At 35.8% G+C, this 20948-nt stretch overlaps 1 protein-coding gene across 1 annotated transcript in view; it reads right to left on the bottom strand.

Moving 5' to 3' along the window:
• Positions 1-20948, bottom strand: part of LOC123665945 (oxysterol-binding protein-related protein 8) — a 47691-nt gene that overhangs the window by 10586 nt on the left and 16157 nt on the right. The window contains exons 9-11 of the mRNA XM_045600170.1: positions 2179-2333; positions 1373-1551; positions 607-787 (exon numbers count right to left, since the gene is read on the bottom strand). Of these exons, the coding sequence (XP_045456126.1) occupies positions 607-787; positions 1373-1551; positions 2179-2333 (515 nt within the window). The remainder of the gene's footprint in view (positions 1-606; positions 788-1372; positions 1552-2178; positions 2334-20948) is intronic.

Below are 20948 nucleotides of genomic sequence, written 5' to 3'. Positions count from 1 at the left end.
ATGGATATTTCTATTTGTGTAAATACTTCTTTCCGGTTTGAACGTCTGTCCTTGTGGACCCACCGTGCCTCGGAGAGCACGTTAAGCCGTCGGTCCCGGTTGTTATCATAAATGACTTGATAGCGATCGTTACTAATAATAGAGATCATATCCGCAGTGGAACAGCGGGGGGATTATCCAAAAAGCTTCAATCCTTCTCCTTCATGGAAAAAGAGGCCAATGCCCCGCAGTGCGATGTTACAAACTGAATCGTATCGTAACACAAAACCAGTAAAATTTGCAATTATCAATTCATCATCATCATTACAGCCTATACAGTCTACTGCTGGACATAGGCTTCCACAAGTTTACGCCAAAAATAACGTGAACTCATGTGTTTTGCCCATAGTCACCACGCTGGGCAGGCGGGTTGGTGACCGCAGTACTGGCTTTGTCGCACCGAAGACGCTGCTGCCCGTCTTCGGCCTTTGTATTTCAAAGCCAGCAGTTGGATGGCTATCCCGCCATCGGTCGGCTTCTTAAGTTCCAAGGTGGTTGTGGAACCTTGTTATCCATTAGTCGCCTCTTACGACTTATCAATTAATTATTAATAAAGTACAAACTCACTTGTTCTGCAACGTAATAAGTATACGATTCATCGTTCTTATGACGCCAGCAACATCTGAAAGTTTCACCTAGAACAGGGTTGTAGGGCTTCTTGAGCCCTTTCGGTTTACGGTACAGCCCTGATAGGTACCATCGCAGCACGCCCTTGAATCTCTGGTAGGGATCTTCTAGGGTTTGGGCACTGAGAAGGAAAAATTAGAACTTATAGTAAAATACTTTAGGTTACTTTACTTTTTTGTATTCCGCGGGTTGCGGGTTCGATAACAGTCTAGTATAGGATAACAGTCAGCTGTTACCTATAACACACGTATTAAGTTGCTTACCTTAGGAACAGACGACCGGGTTATATATAAAAAAATAAAAATACACGAATTTTTAGAGCATGATAAAAAAACTGTCCTTCTGACAGAAATTAAAATTAAATTTGGGAACTTTTCATGGGTTTTTGAACTAAAATAAAGACATTGCCATGTTTAGCAAGACAGTATAGATAGATAATTTGCTGGTATGACACGCAGAAATTTCTCGAACTTGCTACTAAAGCAGTTATTCTGGCCGAAAAAAAATTTGAGGAATTAGAAACTCCTTTGTAAATGCCATTCGCAAAAGTTTTTATAATACTGTAGTTAATTATTTAAAGTTCTGAAAAGTATGTTATGGAAGTACTAGAAATGTAATCATGAACTTGGATCTTCGATTATAATACTTTAAATTGTTTCATCTGCCTCACTATATAACTGTGATTACCACAAAAAAAAAAACTTACTGCCCCAACAAATCAGCATGATAGTAGTTATCCGACAGCTTGTCCAGAAAAGATCTGGGCTCCAGAATAAACGTAGGGAGGACCACCTTCGAAAGATCCATCCCTGGCCTGACCTGCTTTAGAAGGAACCATAGCAGCGACTTGTTCTCTTCTGCCACCTCTTCAACTAACTCTCCTGCCTGGAATGGAGAAGGAAATTGGATTATTGATAAGAAGCAAATAGTTTTCTTTTATTTATTTATACTTTATTGTACACCACAATTACATTTTAAACATTAAATACATTTAAAGACTCTTACAGACTTTGAATGTGAAGTACAATGGGTGAACTTATGGCTATTCAGCCATTTCTTCCAGACAACCCAAGTAAAGGAAGGATAAATTTATTATTAGTTCGAGACACGGCTGGTAGTGCAGTTATATATACTTTTAATGAGCTATCCAGTTCAAAATCTGGCTCAGCTCGACTGAGGAAGTACCTCGACCTTATAGAAGATAATACAGCTAAGTAATACAATACTTTCAAGTCGAGTTATATACCTGTAAGGTAGAGAGAGAGGCGCTGGACATGGGGGGGGTCTCACAACGCGGTTACGATGCTCTTGATGTTACAGTTACAGGCGTCTATAGGCTATAGTAACCGATTACCATCAGGTGTGCCGTACGCTTGTTTACCGACATAGTCGAACTTTGGTGCGACAAAGCCAGCCCTGCGGTCACCAACACGCCTGCCCAGCGTGGTGACTATGGACAACAACACACATGAGTTTAAATCGTGCTTTATTTAAATAAATTAATAAACTTACCACACCAATTTCAACATCAGGATCTTCGACATAAAAGCTGTCTATCCTCGCCAGGATATCCTGCTTCTGTAGCCCAGGGTCGTCTCTATTCTGAGTCACTTGCATCCCTGCCCTCGAACCTTCGCTATCCGTGTCTGACGCCGCACCTGCTAACTCTGTTGGATTGTGCTTGGTATTAGCTACGGAAAACTAGCTACACTAAAGGGATTTCTAGCCAGATAATTAGCTACAAAATAGCTACCTCGTAGCCAAATCTACGGATACGGAACACAATACAACCGAAGACGAAAATGTGTACAACGATTGGACGGATGGTTTGGTTAGTGATTACTTTTGGTCAGTCTATGAAATAATTATTATCGTCGTAATAAAGCTTATCTATTTAGTCATACAATACATACAATATCGGTGTATACCAATAGATAACAAACAAATACTCGTTTGTTTGTCTGTGTATGAGAGCCATTCGTTTTTGCTGAATTTCTTGTAAGAACATTGTATTTAACCATAGACTTTTACAATACACAAAATGGTATATAGGCGTGTGTGTTTCCAATACATGGTAGTGTGTGTATTTTTTTTTTTTTTTATTGAATATTGTGCTTTTATGCATATTCCTAAAAAAATATTAGCATTCTGCACTCCTTCTATAAATAAACTATAAGTGTCTCCTCCGTCCGCGCAATTTTCGTAAAAAGCTGTACAAAGTTTATAGTTCACGTATTAATATCATCATATATATTAAAAGGCTAAGTAGAGTAAGTCAGTAAGTATATTGTAATCTTGTAAAGTGATAATTATTATATTTATTTAGTGCGAATTAATCGTACGGGTATTGCTAGTTATCATCACCATCATCATCATCACTTCAGCCTATCGCAGTCCACTGCTGGATATAGGCCTCCACAAGTTCGCGCCAAAAATGGCGTGAACCCATGTGTGTTGCCCATAGCCTGCCATATTGCTAGTATATATATATTTCGCTATATGCTAGTATATATTTATTAGTACATATATATTTGTAACGCTGTCAAATAAGTCTAACGCCCAGTTCCTATCTACAAAGCAATTCGTTTACACACGAACCATTATTTTCGTGATACGTATGTAACAACAAAACGTTTAAGAATATAGAAACCATGATCGATAAACATAACATTTTGACGTCATAACGCAAACAGTAAATACGATTAGCCGAAGACTTGTAGTCAGTCAGGCAGTGCAGCCTATTGCAGTCCACTGGACTTAGGCCTCCTCAAGTTCACGCCAGACATCCCGGTTTTCCGCAATCCTCATCCAGCCTACACCGGCAATCTTACGTAGATCGTCGGTCCAGCGAGAGAGTAACAAATTTAATTGGGATTATATCATCGAGGGCCGAAATTTTTGCTTTTTTTAAGCTATATATATAAATAACTTTGACATAACCTCGTCGCAGTTGGCAGTGACCCTGCTCTTTGCTCCAAGGTTAAGGATTCAATGTTTGTCTCTGAATCTCTGTGTACTAATATCTATTCATACATTTATAACAAAATAATTGTACATCAGTTCGTTGTTACCTAATAGACATTAAGTCGAAACTTAGGAACAGACGACCGTGTGTATTCGTATTCGATCCCCGCACATGCCATACATTTGTACTGGCCATAGAGATGTTGGCCGTAGTCTGAGCGTTGGTACTTGTGTATGTTTCCGACTTGATGACACTAATTTTGGAATTTCAATTTTTTCCACAAAATTATAGCCTATGTTAAACAATACAAAATATAAAATATTTTATCTTCGTATTGTTGTTAGAGAAATCAATTGTTACGAGTTAATAATACTTAAAATTGGCTGGACTAACAATTTCTAAAATAAAAGACAGACGGGGATTTCTCTTTTTTTTTAATTTTTTCGTCGTACCAACAAAGAAACCTGGGCTCATGCACAACACTTTGGTGAAGATCGTGACATGATCAAATGCATAGTTTACGATTCTATAAAGGACATACAGACAAACATTCATTTTTATATATATAGATAGGAACAGACGAACGTCTGCATATGTGTAACATTCTTATTATTTAATTATTACAACAATAACTGTACAGAGAATACGTGTATAGTCTGAAATACGAAGCCATAGTAAAAAAGTCATAAGCGCCTTAGTCATTAAGCCGTGCGTTCATTTTACAAATGAGTTGAATAAGAACGCTACATGCACTGCATCTCTAGCATTAAATCTTCCTTCGCGATGTTTATGGCTACTAAACTAAAGGAGTCCTGCCTACCCAGGGCCGAATTTAGAGGTCTGGAGGCCTCGGGGAAACAAGGGAGTGGAGGCCCCTTGGCCCCAAATTATTATCCAAATAAAATATATATATATATATACACGGTCGAATTGAGTAACCCTCTCCTTTTTTTAAGTCGGTTAAAAAATAACCATTTTCCGAGTAATAATTTTCCAGAAGACAAACGATGACGATGACACATACACCATTAAAGAAACACGCTAAGTGTTGCATCACGTTGATAAGAAACGTATTCGCGTTCAAATATTTGTACGTCTATATCTTGGTTTGAAGGTTTTCATCTTTTCAATATGAAACTAGCTGATAAGCGCGATTTTTTCTGCCTTACTATATTAATATAATTAAAAAATATATATACTATAAAATAATTAAATTAAAGCCATATAATTATAATTTTAAAAATGTATCACTTAAGGGGTTAGGTTCTCTTAAGGCGTAAGATAACTTGCGATAGATACACCTGAAATTGAAAAAAACCTAATCAATTATCCGCCAACCCGCACTGGAGCAGCGTGGTGGATTAAGCTCTGATCCTTCTCCTACATGGGGAAAGAGGCCTATGCCCAGTAGTGGGATATTACAGGCTGAAACGTAAACAATTTCTGTGAGTTATCCACTCTCTTTTACTTATAATTCGTGCTAGAACTAAAAAAAAATTATAAAAATCTGCACGCTGTATAGCCTTAAAAAATATTTAAAATATAGAACAGGAAAAAAAAATTCTTCGTTCAAGCAATAGAAAATATTATATTAGAAGTGTGCGAAATTTGAAGAATTTCGGCTCATAATTTTTTGAGAAATCGTGACTACCGAATGAAAAAACGGAGTTGCGAGAAAAAAGCCATTAGTTACATTCATAGGTATACCACGTGGATTTTTTTTTTTTTTGTTTTAACTTACATAGTGACGTAGATTACAGCACCATATAGTAAAGGCCATGCTGCAGAGACAATATCAAGGGCATTCTTTTTTTTTATATATCACTAGGTCGGCAAACAAGCGTACGGCTCACTTGATGGTAAGAGATTACCGTAGCTTATAGACGCCTGCAACACCAGAAACATCGCAAGCGCGTTGCTGACCCAATCCCCCATCATCCCCAGGAGCTCTGGTCACCTTACTCACCACCAACAGGAACACAATACTGCTTGAAAACAGTATTATTTAGCTGTGGTCTTCTGTAAGGTCGAGGTACCCCAGTCGGGCTGCTCCATATTTTGAGCAGGAAATTCCTGCTGTGCCCTACCTCAGTTAAGTTCTTTTGCTCTTGTCTGTGTCAATCTCTTGCTTCTCGAGTCCCAGCATCAGCTTTTCTTTTTGTATTATTACTATGCGATTATCATCCTCTTTTCGAGCATACTCGTGGCTGTTTCGGCCAAATTTCAAATCCATACAATGTGCGAACAATAATAACAGTAAAGAAACTTTTTTTTAAAGTACTTCTTCTTTTAGGGAAAAATTATGAAAGTGAATTTTTACGATGCGCGCGCACACCGTTACGAAAAAAACCGTTAGCTAATCAAGGAAGAAGTTAGCAACGTGAAGTTAGCTAGCCAATGAAGTATAACTTCTTACTTGCGTACATAAGTACACACACACTTTTTGTGTCAGATAAAATATATCTGGGCTCACAATTTTCGCATTCCACCTGTTAAAATTCAGAGTTTAAATTCAACTTTACCCTCGCACACTTTGTCCTGTCCATTCCCATCTTAATTTATATAAATTACGCGTCACATTGTTTGTCCGCGATGGACTCCTAAACTATTGAACCGATTTTAATCAAATTTGCACACCGTGTGCAATTTGATCCAACTTGAAAGATAGGCTATATTTTATTTCGATATATATAATTATTATATCGAAGAAAAAAATATTAGGAGGTTACGAAGTTCGCCAGGTCGGCTAGTTTATTATATTACTGAACTTGACATAAGTATTGTTGATAATACTAAAAAAAGTTTAGAATTGCATACTCGTTTTTTGTCTTGACGCGCGTGTGTTTTCGTCGACGTGCTCGTACGAGATTCTTCGCCTAACTCTGTAGTCTTAGGATTAAAATATTGTTTTCTTTTTCGTCTATCTTTTCTCTGACAGCCCGATGTTTGATCGGATCTACTAAAATGCGTTTTGCAACGAAATTAATAAAACTATCGATAAATTTACAACGAATAGGTACTTATAAGTCTATACGAACCTCGCGGCTCAACTGACAAACATCAACTAAACGTTACAAGTTAAATAATTAAAACTATTTGACGATGGCAAACGAAATTAAACCAAAAAGTAATATTACAACATAAACGACAGACAATAGTTAAACACCTGTCTCAACATACCCGCGATACTTCAGGGTGACATGGTCTGAAGGTCTGAGGCGCGGTGTCTATACATATATATCGAGAATATTCTAGACATATTGTATTATGAAGTAAGCAAAATAAATTGCTTTAAAATTTTGAATCCCACATAAACCCTTAAAACGTAGAGATTATGAAAAATTAGTTTTCTAAAACTTATTGACTTTATAATAAAAGAGGTTTCCGCGAGATTTTTTGTCTCGTTAAATATAGCTTGACACTCACTTGTAAAGTATTTTAAGTTAATTTCAAACAAACAAAACATCAAATTTTTCTTCTATATAATATTAGTAACAGATATGTAGTAAAAAATGTGCTAAACGGTAAAACTAACACATCTCATAGTCTTAATTTATATCCATAAATATTACTGTATAAATAAAATAATGTCCTTGTGCGAGCATCACGGAGCAATCACTGGGTAGATTATAATTATAGTATTTTAATTTTACAAAAATATTGACTCGTCGCTATCACTTAGCTTATCGAAACCCGCGCAAAAGAATCATTGTCTTTTGATGACGATGCTACAGGATATGGCGGTGAAAATATTATAAGTGTACATAATATAATAACCCCGTTATAAACTATACACGAATTCGTTCAAAAACTTATCGCAATATTAAAATTCTAAGCCGATAACTTTTTTATATTACAAGGGTGACGAGCAACCGTACGGTCCACCTTATGATAAGTGGATACCGTAGCCTATAGACGCCTGCAACACCAGAAGCATTGCAAGCGCGTTGCCAAGCCTACCCGCGATCCTCCAGAGGAACTCTGGCTTACCTTACGCACACAGGAACACAATACTACTTGAACGCAGTCTTATTTAGCTATGTGTGAGTTGAAGTGAAGAAGAGCATTGACTTCCCCACTAAACAAATCCAATGAGCATGACATTTCCTGCTGTGGCCTAAATTAATAAAATTTGTAATAGCCTATCGTTAAATTAAAAACAAAAACAGATAAACAGAACACTGAAACCCTTACATTAACTTAAATAAATAAAACAAAAAATATTACGACCAACCTTCATTACAATGCAATAAATCAGGTCCATTGCTCGCGTTACCATTGGCAATATTATTCAAGTGATTCAACAACGCCGAATCTATCGAGAACTTTCTGTCCATGATCTTCGTTGGATCTGAGAGCTGCCGAGACAGCTTCTTCTGCCTCTTTAGGACAGAGAAGATACTCGAACGCCTTCTGTTCTTGTCTTTCCACAGAAAGAAGCTCGCTTCCGGCTCCATTCTGAACATATTTTCTCACTGCTAGTTGTTTTTCTGTTTTTTTGTCACTGTTGTCACTTTCAACATTATTGACTACAGTTTTAACTTCACTTTTAGCGTCTTTCTTATCAATTACCGCTAGTTGTTTTTCTGTTTTGTTGTCACTTTCAACATTATTTTCAGTTCTAACTTCACTTTTAGCATATTTCTTATCAATTACCGCTTGTTATTTTTCTGCTTTATTGTCACTTTTAACACTTTCAACATTGTTTACTATCGTTTTAAGTTCACTTTTAATGTCTTTAGTAAGATTTGTGTCATTTTTAGTACAATCACTTTATATAGAGTATTTTAGTTCGTTTGTTGTTTTAAATCATCGTTTCTAAGTAGTGTACTACAATACGGTACGTAGTACGGTATGCTTAATGTTAGGGACAAGGGACTGACTGGACGGATACCTAGCGCTTTTTAGGGCTTAGAACCCGGGTAAGGGATTACCTGAGACAGCTACTATCACTTCAGATTGTTGCTTATCTATTTCTTATGTAAGATTATATAGACCTTTGTCAATAAAGTAATATTCTAAGTTTTTACATCTTTACATTTCTATTCATCCTATCCATATATCCTACCCGTAACGATCATATCAAACTTATTCATTATTTAAATAATTGTAATATTAGGAAACGCTAGCAAACAAAAAAGCGACTGCAATTACATCGTCAAGTAATACAACGTAAGTAGACGAAAAAAATTAACAAACACACTAGACGTCACTACGACTTCCGAAGGTTCCTCTCGATTTCTCTGCGATGCAATCATCAGATCCTGGCTTCCTTATCATGGTACAACCCTTGGGATATCTCCTTTCCAACAAAAAAAAAAAAAAAGAATGATCAAAATTGGTTTATAAGCGACGAAGTTATCCGCGAACACACATAAAAAATATACGGTCGAATTGAGAGACCTCCTCGTTTTTTTTAAAGTCCGTTAAATAAACATAAAATAAGTAATAATTAAATTATTATTTATAGCATTAAATTTTCCGCACCTGCATTACTTTTATCATTGATAAAATAATTCTTATCTTCGCTTTCAAAAATGATAATTTTAATGCCATTTTAATTATTACGTATTTAATAAACTTACACAATTAATAAAGTTATTTTATGTAATTCTACATTATTCATAACAACCGCTCTGGTGGTACGAGTAGTCGCCTAAAACACTAACGGTTTTCGAGTTCGATTCCCGCTCGGAATGGATATTTGTACTTTGTACAAATATTTCTTTCCAGTTTGGATGTCTGTCCTTGTGGGTATCCCCCTCTTACCTCGGAGAGCATTTTAAGCCGTCGGTCCGTGTTATTATCATAAATACCCGATAGCGATCGTTACTCATAGTAGGGAATATATCCGCCATCTTTTTTTTTATAAAGTTATATCCACAAGCTTATAATGCCCGTGCTTTTGTTCTTCCAATTTTTATTTTTGTTAGTGATCGTTACTTGGTACCTACACTACTGCAACTTACATTAAGAAAACCAATTATTGTATCTTAGTGTCCCTGATGCAGACGTGAGTCCGCTATATTCCGGAGTCTGCCGGAGTATGGCGACGTACGGTGCCCCGGTTTGGGCGGGTCGCCTCACTGCGAGGAATAAGGCCGCGTTGCGGTATGCGCAGAGGATCATCGCGGTGAGGGTGAAAAAAAAAGACATGAGTCCACCGACCAAAATTACGCTAACGCCAACCCACATTGAAGCAACGTGGTTGGATTAAGCTCTGATCCTTCTCCTACATGGGGAAAAAGGCACATGTTCAGCAGTGGGATATGACAGGCTGAAGTGATCATCTGTAAGCTTCAGGCTACTTCCACAGTCGGGCTGCTCCAGATTATGGGCATGATATTTCTTATTGTGACCCACCTCAACATAAGTAGCTATATTTACTAATTTTTAAACCAATATACAAATGAAATTTTTGTATAACATGAATATGTTATTGATTCCTCATAACTATTAAATTATTATGGAACAGCCCGACTGGGGCAGTACCTCGACCTTACAGAAGATCACAGCTGAATAATATTGTTTTCAAAGCAGTGCTGTGTTCCTGTGGTAAGGTGCCAGAGCTCCTGGGGGGGGGGGATTGGGTTGGGGTTGGGGTCGGCAACGCGCTCATTTAGAATCTGGTGAGACATAAGCTTGTTTGCAGACTTAGTCTATACATATATACACAAATAAATAAAATTGGATTGTCTGTTTGTCATATTAAAATAGCCGCTTTCTACTAAATGAATATGGATTCACGGTACATATACTTAAAATAATATTTTTTTTTACAATTTTTGTCTGTCTGTCTGTTTGTTCCGGCTAATTTCTGAAACCACTAGACCGATTTTGATGGAACTTTCACTGACAGAAAGCTGATATAGTAAGGAGTAACTAAGACTACTATTATTTTAGAAATATATTCCTTTTATAACTACGAACTGAACAATAATTTTTTTAAATTCCACGCGGACAAAGTCGCGGGCACAGCTAATTATATATATTTAAAAAAAAAACTATTAATTATCAAGTTTATTTATATGAGATTGATTAAACTGTACGGTTTCACCTAATTTATAACACGTAACAAATGCTACTATATTATATACAATAAATAAATAAATAATTTTATTTTGGCTTACTTTATTATCCTATAGGGTAATTACTAAGTAATGGCAAATTCGAAAGAAATCGTTGTGCTGTATAAATAGCTTGAAGTTAATATTAATCACGTACTCGTAACATTGCATTGTACTGTCAATCAAATATATACAAAACTGTATAAAAAATGTTTTAACTTCAAATAAAGAATTCAACGAACTTTTGCATCCGGTGATCCTTAACTAAATCAATTTTTCCATAAAAAGAATGATTTAAAAAATTAAAACCACATTTATAATTTTTGCATGTGCGTAATTACCCTAGGGTCAAAAGGGCCATGGCCAGGAGCGTCATTCTACTAAGGATGTGAAAAATTAATCGATTTTTACAACAGTGGATAACTAAAAAAAGATCGGTCAACCGAAATATATTTCGGATATTTTCCCTTGAATCGATTTTATGGAATCGACAGCCTAGGTCAGCCGAAAAATGTCACCGAAAATAATCGATTATTTATTCATCATCATCATCATTCCAGCCTATTGCAGTCCACTGCTGGACATAGGCCTCCACAAGTTCGCGCCAAAAATGCGTGAACTCGTGTGTTGCCCATAGTCACCACGCTGGGCAGACGGGTTGGTGACCGCAGGGCTGGATTTGTCGCACCTAAGACACTACTGCCCGTCTTCGGCCCGTGTGTTTCAAAGCCAGCGGTTAGATGGTTATGCCGCCATCGGCCGGCTACTTAAGTTCCAAGGTGGTAGTGGAACCTTGTTGTTCCTTAGTCGCCTCTTACGACACCCACGGGAAGAGAGGGGGTGGCTATATTCTTTGGTGGGTGCCGTAGCCACAGCACAGCAAGTTACATTCTAAATAATACTTATATCATAAGATGCAGCCTGTTTCGGAGCAGGTTTTAGTATATGATGGTGATTATTTATCGTGTGAAAACAATATGGACGGTCAGATTTCGCTAGAATAAGATATATGAAAATTTTATTTTTGGACAGACAAAACCGCGACTCAATCGCTACTCACAGAGTTGAACGAACTCAACAAACAACGAACGCGTGTGTTTATTATTCAATTAAATTAATAAGTTTATTTAAGGATAATAACATACACTGCGTCTTCGAGCTAATATAAATTTTAACCGACTTTTGAAATATGAAATTATTATCGAATGCGTTTATAATTTATAACAAAAAAAAAAAAAACTAATTGAATTACTGACCCGACATTCATTCATAAGGAATAGAGCTTAATCCGCTATGTGTATGTGTATATACATATATATTTATGTATGTGTACGTATATAATATATTGTGTCCAGTACCCAAAGGTTATCTGGAAGAAATCGCTATTTAGCGATAAGATCGCCTTTGTACATCTTGTATTGTATCTTTCATTATATGTGTCTGTATTTCAGTGTACATTAAGAATAAATAAATAAATAAAAGTAAATAATTTTAAAACACCTCCTACAAGGACATACACACACAGACCAAAAACAAACAAGAATAGTTCTGTTTGTTGGCAAACGAAAAAAAAAAACGACTTCAATTAGATACATATACCAGTAATACAACGTAGGTAGACAAAAAAATTAGTTAAGTAGCAATGAGTTTGAATTGTCTTCGATTACGCTCTCCTATCGTCAGATCTTGATCAAATTTAAATTGGCCATCATAACAAGCACAACCTTTCGATTTAAAAAAAGAACCGTCAAATTCGATACGGCCAGTAAAAAGTTATGAAGTAATTAATACAAGGTAGGTCGACAAAAAAAAAAATAGTCAAGTAAATACGCATTATTTACGATAACTCGAAAAGTATTTGTCAGATCTTGATCAAATTTAACACCGCAAGCACCAGGTTTATGCTTCAAATCAAGGTTATAGGATTTCTACAAATCCCAATGCAGCCACGCGGTTATCGTTCGCTTCAAACATAAACAAACAGACGTCAAAATATTTTCACTTGCTCCGTCCAATTAAATACCAATTTAGTTACAACACAATTGATTCGTTGAAACTAAATTATTTCTTGATTTACTAAACTCGATTCTCCTCCCTCCATCTCATCTCCAGGCCTCTTTATCAGTGTAGGAGAAGTGAGCTTAGCTCACGCTGATACACTGCGGATTGACATATTCCCTACTATGAGTATAGATCGCTATCAGGTGTACATGATAACAACCGGGACCGACTGGTTTACGTGATCTCCGAGGCACGGTGGCGAGACCCACCAGGGGAATATAACCAAATTAGAAAAAAAAAATCGGCCATATTACGAAACACAGCCTAGCGTGATGTCATACTGGCTGCTAATCTACAGTAATACTCGTATTATAAAGAGTTAAAGTGTCTAACTTTGTTTATTTATAGGGGGGGGGGGGGGGGGAATTTTCCCAAATACTGATCCGATCACGGAAATTTTTTCACTAACAGAAAGCTACACTATTCAGGAGTGACATAGGCTATATTTTATTGTGATTAAATAACAAATTCAGTGAAAAATCTTACATATAAAATTCTCGTGTCACAATGTTAGACCCCCGCAAACGTTGTTTTGCCATATACTCGTATGTTATTAACTACCTTAACCTTCCCCTCCCTTATAACTTAGAGGTATGAAAAATAGATGTTGGCCATGCACACAAAATTTCATAAAAATCGGTCCACGCGTTTCGGAGGATTATGGTAACTAACATTGTGACACGTGAATTTTATATATAATATTACAGTACTAGCATAGGTACATATTTAATCGTAAAATGCATCTAATATCAGACTTTAACATTTTTTTATCAAAGTCTGGATAAGGATTAATCTAGAAACCCTATCACTAAATATTTGTGTACATTATATATAACATTTTAATATGGACTTTACACTGTCAACATTTTTTTTTTGTTAATATTTCGAACTGATTTTTTAAATTTTGATTCAATATTTATTACTAGACATAATAATATACAGAACATAGTTAAACATAAAATTACAATTAATACTAGAGAATCATTTTTAATATAAATCATTAACCGATTTCCAAAAAAAGGAGGAGGTTCTCCATTCGATTGTATTTTTTATGTATGTTACCTCAGAACTTTTGACTGGGTATATCGATTTAAACGATTCTTAATTTAATTCAAAGGGTATGCTTGTTATGGAGACCTATTTAAATTTCATCGAAATATGATAAGTACTTTTTGAGTAATAATTGATAACGCGTATTTACTTCACTGTTTTTTCGTCTACTCACGATGACATGTCCGTGTAATTGAAGTACGTTAAGTCCGTAATTTTTTTTATTCGTTTGCGAGCAACCACAACCATACAACTATGGTCACAAATAAGCGTAAGGCCCATTTAGTGCTAAGCGGTTACCGTACTCCAAGGATATCAATATCACTAGAACCCTCATAAAAAATTCTCATAAGCCTCATAACTTCCACACGCCACTGTATATTATGTATTATAGAGAACCGCAATATGTATTTAATCAGTATATTTGTATCCATTACCCAACCATAAATCTACTAGCGACCTCTGTACGTCCATATATTTTTTCACGATAAGTAATCAATAACATCATCATCATCATCATCATCATCATTTCAGCCTATTACAGTCCACTGCTGGACATAGGCCTCCACAAATTCGCGCCAAAAATGGAGTGAACTCATGTATTTTGCCCAGTCACCACGCTGGGCAGGCGGGTTGGTGACCGCAGGGCTGGCTCTGTCGCACCGAAGACGCTGCTGCCTGTCTTCGGCCTGTGTATTTCAAAGCCAGCAGTTGGATGGTTATCCCGCCATCGGTCGGCTATTTAAGTTCCAAGGTAGTAGTGGAACGGTGTTATCCCTTAGTCGCCTCTTACGACACCCACGAGAAGAGAAGGGGTGGCTACCCGAGTAGAAAAAAGGTCAGGCTCAACCAGATCATGTATCTGGACCGGATCAGGATAGAATAAGGCATTCCTGATCCGGCAAGCTCTATCAGGACCAGGTCCGGTCCAGACAAGGATAGCCTGATGTAAAATATAATCAAATATGGTAAGGCATACTGGATCAGGACCAGGTCCGGTCCAGACAAGGATGGCCTGATGTAAAATATAATCAAGTATGGTAAGGCATACTTCATCAGGACCAGGTCCGGTCCAGACAAGGGTAGCCTGATGTAAAATATAACCAAGTATGGTAAAGCATACTGCATCAGGACCAGGTCTAGATCAAATAAGAACAGCCTAGGTAGTAAAGAATATAGCCACTCCCTCTCTTCCCGTGGGTGTCGTAAGAGGCGACTAAGGGATAACACAGTTCCACTACCACCTTGGAACTTAAGAAGCCGACCGATGGCGGGATAACCATCTAACCGCTGGCTTTGAAACACACAGGCCGAAGATGGGCAGCAGCGTCTTAGGTGCGACAAAGCCAGCCCTGCGGTCACCAATCTGCCTGCCCAGCGTGGTGACTATGGACAAAACACACGAGTTTACACCATTTTTGGCGTGAACTTATGGAGGCCTATGTATATATTCTTTGCTGCCGTAGCCACACAGCATCACCATCATATTATATACTAAAACCTTCTCCGAAACACGCTGCATCTTATGGTACAAGTATTATTTCGACCGGTTCAATAGTTATCGCAGTATAACCGAACAAGGAAACCGGCTCTTCATTTATTAGTAACTTAAGACTTGTTAATATTTTTTTTAATAAACGCCTTTTAAAAAAAACTACATTATATCATATACCTAACATAACTATGACTCACTTCCTTGTATACAAAACAAATATCTATCTTTTCTATATTTCGACTAGCCCGTTGGCGCAGTTTGTAGTGACCCTGCTTTCTGCTCCGAGGGTTGTGGGTCCGATTCCCACCCCGAGTCTGGGTGTAATATATAATATTTATTTATATATTTATATGTATGTTTATCGAGAAAAAAAATGTAGCTATACCAGTCGGCTGTTACCTATAACACAAGCATTAAGTTGCTTACTTCAGGAACAGACGACCGTGTGTGTATTCTGTAGATATTTAAAAAAAAAAGTGTCAAAAAAATCTTATTTAGAGACTTAAGAATATTATTATATTTCGCTTCAGCCTGTAATATCCCACTGCATACGCCTCTTTTCCCCATGTAGGAGGAGGATAAGATCTTAATCCACCGCGGTGCTCCAATGCGGATTGGCGGTTATATCCCGATATCCCTACCATGAGTAACGATCGATTTAAATCAAGTGTGAATAGGCAACTTCTAGGCAAGCGCGCACCATCCTAGGCTGCATCTTCACTTACCATCAGGTAAGATCGCAGTCAAGCGCTAGTCTATATATAAAAAAGTACATCATAACAACCGGGACCGACGGCTTAACGTGCTCTCCGAGGCTCGGTAGGGAGACACACAAGAACTGCACAAACACACAGACCACGGCAAACAATTACTATCACTAATTTTTATTAATAAATTTATTTAGATAGTCCGTAATCAAAAGCAAAAATATTTTATATCACTGTGCATAACTTTTTTTAAAACTATCTGTCTTCTAATAACAAAGATTCTTTTAAAATCACTTTTCAAAAATTTCCGCAAAACGCTTAAGCACATTTGAAAACAATACACTTTAAAAATAACTTCTAAAAACTATTATATATATATACATATATAATTATATATACTCGGCTCATTTAACAACAACAATTACACATTTTACACACACTTATTTACGACGAAACACCTATTTATATTTTTAAAAATCACTTTTAGTAAAACATTATCAAATCACTTTACGACAGACACACATAAAGCACACAACAATTAGGCACGTGTTGTTCAACGCGTGTACGATTACAAACTGACAATAACAGGTACTTAGAGCATAATAATGACAGATGTATTTTGTGTCTGCTGTTAGTGAGTAAATGTGGAATTATACTGTAGTTGGTTGAGCGAACTGAGCGGAAATTAGTTCGATAATGTTCGGTGGTAATCGGCGATGCTTGTTAATGTTCGGCATTATTCGATAAACTTCGGCTACCTTTGTACATTCGGTACGCAAGCGGAAGTAGTTACATCGGTGTGTTGATGTAACTTATTGCATCTTAGAACTCAACTATTACATTTTTTATAATTAGTTCGGTAATTTACGGAAGTTTTCGCACTTTCGGTACCAATAAACTCAAATATATTATAGACTAAGTTTAAACATTCTTTTCACAATACAATAATACGTTATCATTGAGTGACACAGTATTCTGTGTTAACTATTTCAAGGAAACAAAAAAAAAACCACTTCAATTACATCGACAATTAGTACAACGTAGATAAACGAAAAAAATTGTCAAGTAAATACGCATCATTAGATATATCTCGAAAAGTAGTCATTATTTCTCGATTAAATTTAAACGCGACATTACAAGCACCATATTTTAATTGAAAAAGAAAATCATCGAAAACGATCCACCTAATAAAAAGTTCTGAGGTAACATACACACAAAACAGTACAGTCGAATAGAGTCCTCCCTTTTTGCTGTAGTTTAAAAATGGAACGAAAATCGTGTAGCGCAAAATGTAAAATGTAACTGTCTCGTAAATATTTTTAGCTAAACATTGTCAAACGTAAAAAAGAAACATATTTAATCAAGATCTGACGGTAAGCATAAAACAAGTTTAGTATCTTTGTTCGAGCTTTCCGTCCGAGGCCTGTCACCGTACAAAACAAATGTATGTTGAGTTACAGTCGCCGAGTCATGTTTGCGAGTATCGACGCCGTGTAACCGCCCCTTTACTTAAGTAAAAATAAATCATCTACTTACAAATATGATTACCTGATAACATTGTACGTAGAGATTGTTCGTATTATTATTTGATAACAATTTAACTTTTGAATAAATTTTACAAACGAAACATACATTTTTATTACACTATTTTTATACAGATAACTGTAAGCGATTACCGTAGCTTATAGACGCCTACAGCACTGCATGAGAGCGATGTTTAGCTGTGATGTTCTGCAAGGTTGAGGTACTTCCCCGGGAGCTCTCACACAGACAGACTGGCGTCGAACTTATTTATTAACGTATGTATACTAGTGGTCGCCAAGTGGACGAAATTCGACCATAATTAATTTCGTTTATAAGTTTGAACATTATTAAGATTCCGTTGTGTAAGTTGGTGAGACCAAAAAAAAAAGCGTAGCTACGCGCGCAGGGTATAAATAGTAATGTAATAAATGAATTTATTATGGTTATTTTTGACATTCAGTAAAGACATACAACATTAATCTATAATCTATAATATATTCTCAATTTGACCACAGACTTTAACAACACAATAAACAAGAGTAGGTGTATATGCGTGCGTGTCAAATATATGGTAGTGTGTGTTATGTTTTTTCTATTATTTTAAGTATTTAAATGCATGATTTAAAAAAAAAATTGTACCATTCTATACTCCTTCTCTATATAAACTATAACTGTGAGAAATTTCATACTCCTCCGTCCGCGCAATTTTCGTAAAAAAGGGTACACAGTTTTTGCATCACGTATGAATATATAGATACCTCTTTTTGCATCAATGGTTAAAAATAAAAAAAGATAACAGTAATTAACTAAAGTCTAAAGAATGCCCTTCAAAAATTATCTAAATACCTTTAGCAGACAATTGAATATGTCCCAGATTTATTATACGTACTCTGTACTCTATATATAGTTTTAATCACTATGTATCATTACATAGCATAAAATAAAGTCGCTTCCCGCTGTCTGTATGCTCAAGTCTTTAAAACTACGCAACGGATTTTGTTGCGGTCTTTTTTAGTAAATAGAGTGATTCCAGAGGAAGGTTTATATGTATAATAGATGCATAATATAGTAGAGAAACACTGGTAGTTTTAGAGGTTTCTAATATGGTGTCGTAAATAAACAAATTTTTATGCGCTTACATTGCAAATATTTATTTTATATTTAGTATCAGCATTGCACCTGTGCGAGGCCGGGGCGGGTCGCTAGTTTATTTATAAGTGCATGTAGCTTATATGCTTATGAATTAAATGGCTGTTTTCTGTAACGTACGAAATACGACACCGAACAATTTATGACAGGCGACGATGGTTATTTTACAATAATAAAACCGCCACGCATCTAGATATAACTTAGCTAACACGGCAATTTTCGTAAAAAAAATAAATAGGATATATTATTTATATATATATATATATATATATATATATATATATATATATTTTTTTTTTTTTTTTCTTTTTTCGACACATCGTAAATATAAATTTAAAGGCTATAGTCGTGTTTCGAAGCACACACAAACTTTTTTCTTAGTCATTTATCGTAACTAGTGGTCGCCCAGTGGTCGATATTCGACCATAATTAATTTAAATTATAAGTTTGAACATTATTAAGGTCCGTTCGTCAAAGACTGTACTTCTATAATAATAAACAAAAGAGTATATATGTGTGCGTGTGTGTGTCAAACACATGGTAGTGTGGGAAATGTTTTTTTTTTTTTTTTTTTTTTGTTTAACGTATTTTTATGGATAATTAAAAAAAAAATTCTTTAGCATTCTGCTCACCTTCTCTATATAAACTATAAGTGTACGAAATTTCATAATCCTCCGTCCGCTCAATTTTCTTCAAAAGGGATACAAACTTTTTACTTCACGATAATATACCAACATCGAACATAGTAAACATTTCATTTTAATATATTTTATAATTCTTCGGTTATATTAACATTACACAAAGCTACAATAAATATAGCCAACTAGACTACATTGAAAAAAAAAAACATAAATTACTATTTAACCAGAGCAATACCCAAGAATCAAACAATTAAATATTTTTTTTCCTTATAGGCGTATTAAGTTAGTAGGTTAGGTTTTTATGAGAAGTCATTAACATAGCCAAAATAGCGTGATTTTATATTTATGAGAAGCAGCTCCGAATCTAGCAGGGCTTAACCGGGAGGGGGGATACTGAAATTTGCATATAATATGGCTCAAAAATTAAAACTAATTCATAGAAGCGCTGCATTTAACGCATTTTGGTTCTATCCTTCACTAGTATAATTTTAAAATGCGCAGATTTTTTTTAACTTTTTTTTTTTTTGATGCCTTTATTAAGGTTTATTACTGTTTCTGAGTAAATTGTTATCACGTTTCGAGGCTGACATTGACACTTTTTTAAACAATTGTCAAACATTGGAAATAGATGGCGCCACTAAATATTAGACCCGATTCGTATATCCCGGCGCTGTTTATGGTATGATTTCGTTACCAAATATCTATTCATATCACGGTAATTAATTTTTTATAAAACAATTCCCAAACTCTGGCGTTAGATGGCGCCACTAAACATTTTGCCCTAATTCGTAGATCCGGGACTGTTTAAAGGGGTTATTTTTTGTTTACAAATCTTACCGCTCCTTACTATCTTCCCAGCTAAATACACATTCTGAGCTGTGTATCTATCATCTCGTCTGTCCGTCTGTATCGCCTCGAAATTGTTCGACGGTAAATTGTCATAGTTTATTAGTGTGTACTTATTGCCGTACTGCGTTTCTTTTCTAGAATAATTCAATTCGATATATCTTTAGAGATTTCTGTTTTTTTACCAAAATAATGTTTATAAATTGGTTTATAAACAAATATTGTAGTATATATTTTTTATTTTAATGTTTAAACAAAAATCATAATAAATAGTTTAATGGGTAACTTTTTTATCTTCTGATATCAGATACCGTTATCAAAGACAATTTTTTTTTTAATATTGAAATTTATCTGTGGAGAAGTTACTTGTGTCTAAAACATTAACATAATTTCTCAAAGAATATTCCAGTTATTTCCTTTTACTTTCAATTCAATTGAAACTAAAAATTTATACATGATTTAAAAAAAAATCACAAAAATTCACCTATAAGCGCCATCATCGCTGGACGTCGAAACATCAATCGGTTCCTCGAAACGCTCAACAGATGGCGCTGTTTTAGTTATCAAGAAATTTTCCGGCGAACTAAACAAAACTTCAGATTCCAAAATCTTCCTCCTCTTCATGACCTCAGTTTGCAACGCCTCATCGTTCTCAGAATCAGTCTTGACACCGGACTCTCTAAATTCGCTTATTCTCTTCTGCGACGAATTATTATTCGTCACGGACGGAGTCGAACACCGTCTCTTTAGGATAATTTTCGAGAGATTCTCCTCCAC

This window comes from Melitaea cinxia, chromosome 25, assembly GCF_905220565.1.
Source record: "Melitaea cinxia chromosome 25, ilMelCinx1.1, whole genome shotgun sequence".
NCBI lineage: Eukaryota > Metazoa > Arthropoda > Insecta > Lepidoptera > Nymphalidae > Melitaea > Melitaea cinxia.
The sequence above is the reverse complement of the archived record's forward strand: the minus strand, read 5'-3'. Positions and strand labels throughout refer to the sequence as shown.